We start from the raw sequence: 7,798 nt of genomic DNA, 5'->3' as shown, positions 1-7,798 counted from the left end.
AAATTTTTTACCCATGTTTTTTTTTTTTTTTTTTCTTTTTTTTTTTTTGCTCCTTTTTTTCCTTTTGGGAAAAAAATTTTTTGAAATTTTTTACCCATGTTTTTTTTTTTTTTTTTTCTTTTTTTTTTTTTGCTCCTTTTTTTCCTTTTGGGAAAAAAATTTTTTGAAATTTTTTACCCATGTTTTTTTTTTTTTTTTTTTTTTTTTTTTTTTTGTATCAATCGGATCTACAAAGAGAGGTTTAAAATGTGAATTTGATGACTATATGCCATTTCTCTTTAAGAAATACTCAGTTCTCTGCTGCTCCTGCCATTATGTGGATGATACCAGCAAAAATTAGTGCTGTCGCAAAATGTCTTAATATGTTTGCTGGTGCTGTGCAAATATAAAGGTTTATGTCGAGGATCATACTTTTACATGGCGACGCTGCTTGGTGCATTTCTCTTTTATTCTGTTTTTTTTTTTTTTACGGCTGAGTTCAAGTCAAGAAAGAGCAGTAATCAGTGTCAAATGTTTTGTGATAGTAAAGTGTGAGTTTTGTTTGGGTATCTTGTCTATCACAGTGTCCAGTGATCACAGAAGGCTCTCATTATGTTCATGTAGCAAGAACAGAGAATGGAGGACTTATTTTTTTTTTTAGGTAAAGCTGTGAATGTGTAACTGGAATACACAATGCAATCATAAAACTGAGGAAACGTTTTAAGCAGTGTTTGTAATAGTGGTGGCGAGATGAAGAAATTAGGAGGTGCTTTTTATTCTTCAAGCCAACTGTGCAGATGTTTACTACCTTAAGTATATATTTTTCTTTTTTTTTTTTTGCCATATCGCTCATTTCACAGTGGCAGAATTGGTAGTTTGTTATTTGAAGGTTATAAATGTCAAGGACACTTTAGAGGAAGCACTTTGTACACATAGAGCATATATGTGATATTTAGAAATGGTATTCAGATTTTGTATCTTTTGCTAAATCAAGTGTGTGATTTCTATGTTACTACAGAATAGCATTACGTTTTCTGGTCAGCACAAAAATCAAACTTTGAGGAATCTTCAATATGAATAAGCTTTGATTTTGTTATACAGAGTTTATGTTTATATAAAAAAACGTATTTCACACTAACAGATTGCTAGATTGTTGTACTGTAATGGAGTATTTAATGTTTCATATAGAGTTTATAGGCGATTAAACCAGATAGAACATTTATAAAGTCATCTTAAGTATATGTTGTGTGATATATTCATCGATTTAACTTCATGTTCTTGTTTGTGTCGCTGTGTGATTTCAGTTTTTCATGACCACAAAGAAGTTTATGACAGGGGTGAATTATTTTTGCAATGATGCGTGTTGGCCTGCAGCTTTGCGTTGAAGGCTGACTCTTGTCACTCTTTCGAGCCTGGAAGTAATTTTGCTGGAATCTTTGGTGGTCGGTTAATGTTTTTGAAGCTATCAGCATCATACCCTGTACCGTTCAGTTTGTTAAGGAAAGTGCTTAATTCGCCACTTGACTTGAGGATTTACTTCAAGTCAAGTACTGATTTGAGTAAATCCTGTGTTATTAGTTTTTACAATGTTCCATGGCTCCAGTCTGTCTTACTTCCTGTATGCCCTCTGCCATGTGTCATTCACCTCCCCCAGCAAACTGGAAACAAACAAATTAAAAAAATAATGTAGTCTAAGTTGATAAACCGGTCAATACTGGCTTCATTAATTGTTATGACTCCGTTTTGTTGCTTTTTTTTTTTTTTACATCCGGGTTTTTTTTTTTTTTTCTTTTTCATCTTTGTTTTGCATCCGAGAGCCAATGTTCTTGTGTAAAAACTGCTGCTTTCCCTAGGGCCAAGAGATGTATTGATCCTTGAGGATTTGTCTGTTTTGTTCTCTTTTTGGTGTTGTATGTGTGATCAATAAGTTCTCAATAAAATAAATATATCTTCTGTGCATCTTGTCCGTTTTTTTTGTAACCTTTAAAGATGGATCGGGGGGGGTTATCTTAAATAAACAAACTTTGAATTCTAATTTCATTATGTGGGAGCTACTGCCATTGAAAGTGCGATTGTTTTTTTCTTATTTATTTATTGACTCTTCTACTTATTGTTCTAGGTAAATTGCCTTTTACACTAGTCCCCAAAACACTCTACACTTCACACAGCAGTTGGGGACTTTTAATATTTCTATAAATAAAGGTCTGTGGGGCAGTAGTACATTGAAATGGCTCCACAGTGTCCCTTAAACTTCCACTCCACCGACCAGTTTTATGTGCTAATTTAAAAATTGGCACGCATATAGATAGTAATTGTAAATTTAACAGTGAATCAACCACTTTGGATCAAAGCAGCAACTGTGTGATCTTTGCACATGTTCTTTTTGAAAGATATATAAATGTTTGTGGTTGACTTAAAGTCTTCATTGTATATTCTAAAGGTTACTGCTGATTCAAAGTGGTCAAAAGCTTGAACAACATACAGAAACATCTTAGAGTAGCCTAAGTTTGCCATTTTGAATCAAAGCTGACATTTTGTGAACTCACTTGGGCCCTCTACAAATTTAAACTCGGCCTCTTAAAAAAGTAATTTATATATTTGAAGGCGATGTTGATTAAAAGTTTTGTTGTTGACTTTGCACCAATCTCTAACAGTGGAGAAAAAAACTTCCTCCAAACATATATTGATTAAATTTTCAGTGGGTGCTGCATAAACTGGATCCAAAGCAATTTGCGGATTTTTTTTTAGAACGGTCCATTCTAGATTGTAGTCCTCACCAATCCTTTGCTGCCAAAAGGGAAGTTAATTTATCTCCATAATGCAAGATCAAATTTCACGTAATCTTGAATTTTAATTTAATTTATTGTTGTCACTGCACACATGTAAAGGGAGATTAAAACCAACTCCAAAATCAGTGCAAATAATGTAAGAAATACAGACAAATATATACAAAAAAATTCTGCTTCATAATAACAAGCCTTCACTGAATATAACTGAATGTCATTTTTAAACTTGTCTCTCTTTTTTTTTTTTTACTTCCATGAATGACGAGTCCCGGTGTCAAACAGCTCAGTCATGACGCAGGCTGAAACACTGCCAAGGTACAAGGGCTATTTAAGACACTTTTAAATCTCAGTCAATCAAATAGCAAATTGTTGTAAATTGCACTTTCCTAAGTAATACTCCAAGTAAAAAAAGCAAATAATAATATATATATATATATATATATATATATATATATATATATATATATATATATATATATATATATATATATATATATATATATATATATATATATCATTATTTTTGGTCCAGAAAAGGCTTCTTCATGCAAATAAATATACTCTTTTGGAGTTCAAATCCAGTCCAGTTGATGTAGATTGTGCCCGAAGAATGTATCGCATTCATGCGTACGATGACTGAAGGGTGGATGTTTGCTCGTTCATAAGCCACACAAAGAGGACCTTCTATGTGAATTAGCTCACAAGTATGTGGTTCTCTGTCTGCTGCTTCTGATGGGGTAGCTAAGGGAGGAAAAGCCGGTTGCAGAAGCAGTTGTGCACCGAGGGGAAAGCATATTGGACAATTAAGACAGAAGCTGTGTACTGCGCTTCTCTGTGTGGGGTTGATTGAATCAGAGAGGTGGCCACTCACAGCTCTTTGTCTCAGGACATTGCAGGTAATTGCCCATAAGTCACCGTTCCTCTGTACTGGATCTTCAGTCCAATTACGCCCACACAAGCTGTCCACCTCTGCCTCATTTATTACCTCCGGTTGCTTGTTGACCTTTTTAGACATACAGCCCAACAGGCAGTCCTGCTACATAACACTGAACACAGGGTATTGCACTCATAGACAGATATCAATGCTTTACTGATTGCATGGAACAAATTTGCTTAAGATGCTCATCCTATGTGGCATCATGATGGTTTTTACTCCATATTAAAAAAAAATATATATATATATATATATGTATACTGACAACATATTTTAATTGCTTTTCCAGGAAGAAGGTTTTCTGACTGAGTTCTCAAATTCATGAAGAGGTTTTATTAATATTCAGCCGCTATGTTGATCAAAAACAAACTAGTAAAGCTGCAACTGGTCATATTTGATACAGACTTGTTTCCATAAACCTGCAGCAGTTTTCTGAAATGATAAGGTGTTGCATCCGACACCCCTACGAGCAACGACCGTGAATATTCTTAGTTTTTCCAACATGAATTTCGACGTGACATGTTTGCGCAAGACAGAAGTGACCCTTGAAATGAAATGAAATGAGTCACTTTGGGTAATGACCTGAAACAATGAGGCTCTGTTTAAACAGTAATTGTGTGTGTGGCTCATAATAACTGTGGCAAGATCAGGTCAGTAAACAGAACGAACAAGTTGGTTTTATGCTGAGCAGATGCTCAACGCCATCTGCTGATACACTTGGGGAATGGCATCATTTCTTTTACACACACACACGCACACACACGCACACACACGCACACACACACACACACACACACACACACACACACACACACACACACACACATCTCAGATATATTCCTGATAAAACAAAAAATCATTACATCAGTGAATAGAAAAGGAGGTAGAATGGTGGAGATTACAGTGCTGCAGTCAATCTGTTGTTATTGCAGAGCAGAACAGCTCACACTACGGACAAAATCTCAAACTTTAAAAAAAATGCGTTCAGTGCTTTATTGAATTATTCACACCCCTTGAACTTCTATGTATTTGCCACATCAAAGCCATGCAATTTCATATTTTATGTTTTTCAAATGATTTTTATGAGATCATTTTTTTTTTTTTTTTTTACAAATTAGAATCTGAAAAGTGTGGCATGCATTCGTAATCGGTGCCCCTTTTTCCTTGATGCCCCTAAATAAATGCAATGCTTTTTTTTTTTTTTTTTTTTTTACATATTTTTGAATATTGTCAAGAACAGGCTCTTCACAATATTCTTTATCAATAACATAAACACAAATTACAATAGTAAATTGACCATCTTTATTAAACTTTCCATAATCTCATGTCCAGAAACCCCAACACAATGCAACTCTCTGCGCTAGCATCAGGATTTCCTGGTGACTGTTATCTTCCCACAGAAACCATCATTATGCACAGAGCTCATCACATCAACTCACTCTTGTTATCCCTTTCTCCCCATCCAAACAATATAGTTTCTTTTTTTTAAAGACTTCTTGAATAAATGTTAGTCTGAAACATTTAAAATATGTTAAAGCTCATGGATGTTATTAGTGAGAACAAAACAAGAAGAAATTCATGACAGTAACTGTTATCTTTTCAGGAATGAGCAATAACAACAAATCTAAACAATAAGAGTGCTTTGTAGCATTTGTTTTTCCAGAAATTAACTTGTGCTTTCTGCTAAAACAACTCCACAACGTTGTTCTGTTTTCTTGTAATCTCTAAATTCTGATTTTGTGCTTTTTTTCTACTTGCAGATGTTTTACTTCTCTGAAATGTAAAAAGGGTTTATAATGTTCTTAAACTACCTCCTTCTCTCTCACCTGCCAAACATCAGACAGACGCCACTAGAGCATAGTTTATGCATCTGGTTTCATAACGGAAGGCGAGAACATCATGAAGGAGTCAGTTTATGGACATAATATCCCACTGTCCACCTGAGAGAGAGGGGGAGGCAATCCATGGTAAAACAAGGCAAGTTAGTTGGAACATCATACTCTGATCGAATGTCAATGCCAAAAGTTTGAATATTACAGCTGGACGCATTTCTTGTTCTGATCTTTTCCAGCATTTATATCAAGGATTGACCTTCCCCCTCTCCCAGGGAAATACTTGTTGGCAATAAGAGCACTTGGCCCTGGCATTGATAGCTGACATCAGTTCCAGCTTACAGCTGCTCTCATGCTCAGCTCCCAACGCCGGAGGGTCAGGCTCACTGGTCTGGCTGAGGCTGCTGTCATTCAGCAGGAGGCATGCGTCACTGTCAGGTCTCCCTGACATCGGCGGCTGCCTCGCTCGTGAGGCCCTGTCACTGTCAGGAGGCCGGCAGCCCCTCTTCACAGTGTCAGAGCCCGAGCGACTGTTCGCTTCCCGCCTCGCCAAACACCCTGCGTCAGTGTCAGCATCAGCTGGCTTTGGGAACTGTTTCGTTTTCTGAGCCTGCCGTTCCCTGTCAGGTGAACTTTGACTTTCACCTTCCCTTTCCTGCCACTCATGGTCTAACAGGGGCGGCTACGGCCTCCTGTAATAACTGCTCTGTGTCCACTGCTTGCTGTAGCTGTGGCGAGTCAAAGACATGCTGACCATGATCCTGCCCAGCTCCCTGCTGACTTTGCTCCAAGTCACCCTGATGACCATGATGATCACCGTGGTGCCTATGGTGGTGATGACCATGCTGACCATGATGGCCATGACCGTGATGGCCATGACCATGATGGCCATGACCATGATGACCATGACCATGATGACCATGGCCATGATGGCGACTGTGGTCATGTTCTGTGTTGTCTCCTACAGCTGCGGGTCCATCTGCTTCAGGCTGTGCATTTGGTGTTGCTCTGCATCCCTCTGAAGTCTCAGCAGTCTGCGAAAAAAAATCAGAGAATGCAAAAAGGGTTTTATTTTTAATTTCCAGTACGCACAACATGTTCCTGTGAAGTCATTTCACCTCTTTTACCTCGTGTGAGCAGGCGCCACACATGCGATTACAGTAGGCTTCTTTGATCGCACTCTCAATATGGCCATGTCCAATAACAGAATAAGGAAGGGAAATATGGTGGGTAAGACGACCGCACCTAAGGTTACAGAGATTAAAAAAAAAAAAAAAAGTATTGTGAGACAAGGGATAGTGTTTAACTCCAAACTCCTCCACTCTGTAAAATACATTTGAAGCACATAACAAACCTGTCATAGATGATGAAGTCATCTTTCTTTCCATTCAGGGCCTGCCAAACATCAGGTTGTTGTTCACCCTGTTTGTACAGTGAGATCTTATCTGACAGCCTCTCAGCCAGCATGGGGTGGAGCCGCTGCGCTTGCTCCCCCTGGTGGTTGATGACCATGTAAACCACATCATTCAGGCCCTGAGTCTCCAATTTCTGGCGCAGACCATCAATTCTGTGTGGAAAATGAACGTAGAGTTGATTTGTATTAGAAAGTACTATGTTTATTAAGAACGTAAGGAAGTTGTGTTTGAATATTCATTCATTTCAATATTCACTTCTTGGACAAAGGAAATTATTTTTTTTTTTCAGAAGGGTGTAATTTATTTCTTTAGATTTTTTTTAATTTTATTTCAGAACTTTATTGAACCCCTTTGATCCAGAATTGTGCGTTTGAACACTAAATGAATATGTCTTCAAATAATTGTATGGAATCATCTACCTCTGGTTTGATAGGATTTGTAGTCTTACTGTTAGAAGTGTATTAAATAGGTGCTGCTGCTACCTTTTTTTGCGGCAGCCATGATAACCTACTGAACTGGCTGCTTGCGTCAGGGGGTGTTCTCCTAGTATTTCCATCTTAAAAGTGGATTTGTAAGCCTTTCCAGACTGAGAGATCTCAATGACTTTGTTTCTTATCTGGTCTTGAGTTACTTTAGATCTGGGCACATGTTGGTTTTTGAGATCTTTCAACCTACTTAATATAAGACAGGTTCTACTTAAGTGGCTTCTTCATTATTGCTGACCTTCCACATAAATTAAATGTGGCAGCAGTCAGGATTTCAGTTTGAGTGTTTTTTTTTTTTTTTTTTTTTTTTTTTTTTTTTTTTGGTTTTTTTTTTGTTTTTTTTTTTGTTTTTTTTTTTTTAAAAGGA

The 7,798-nt window shown here is 37.1% G+C and overlaps 1 protein-coding gene across 1 annotated transcript in view; it reads right to left on the bottom strand.

Moving 5' to 3' along the window:
- Positions 1 to 5,615: 5,615 nt before the first annotated feature.
- selenop (selenoprotein P) overlaps positions 5,616 to 7,798 on the bottom strand; it is a 6,327-nt gene continuing 4,144 nt past the window's right edge. The window contains exons 3-5 of the mRNA XM_015024121.1: positions 6,886 to 7,098; positions 6,659 to 6,776; positions 5,616 to 6,565 (exon numbers count right to left, since the gene is read on the bottom strand). Of these exons, the coding sequence (XP_014879607.1) occupies positions 6,194 to 6,565; positions 6,659 to 6,776; positions 6,886 to 7,098 (703 nt within the window). The 3' untranslated portion in view covers positions 5,616 to 6,193. The remainder of the gene's footprint in view (positions 6,566 to 6,658; positions 6,777 to 6,885; positions 7,099 to 7,798) is intronic.

The sequence above is a fragment of the Poecilia latipinna genome, unplaced genomic scaffold (assembly GCF_001443285.1).
Source record: "Poecilia latipinna isolate Pla-1442-1.1 unplaced genomic scaffold, P_latipinna-1.0 Scaffold91, whole genome shotgun sequence".
Taxonomy (NCBI): Eukaryota; Metazoa; Chordata; class Actinopteri; order Cyprinodontiformes; family Poeciliidae; genus Poecilia; species Poecilia latipinna.
The sequence above is the reverse complement of the archived record's forward strand: the minus strand, read 5'-3'. Positions and strand labels throughout refer to the sequence as shown.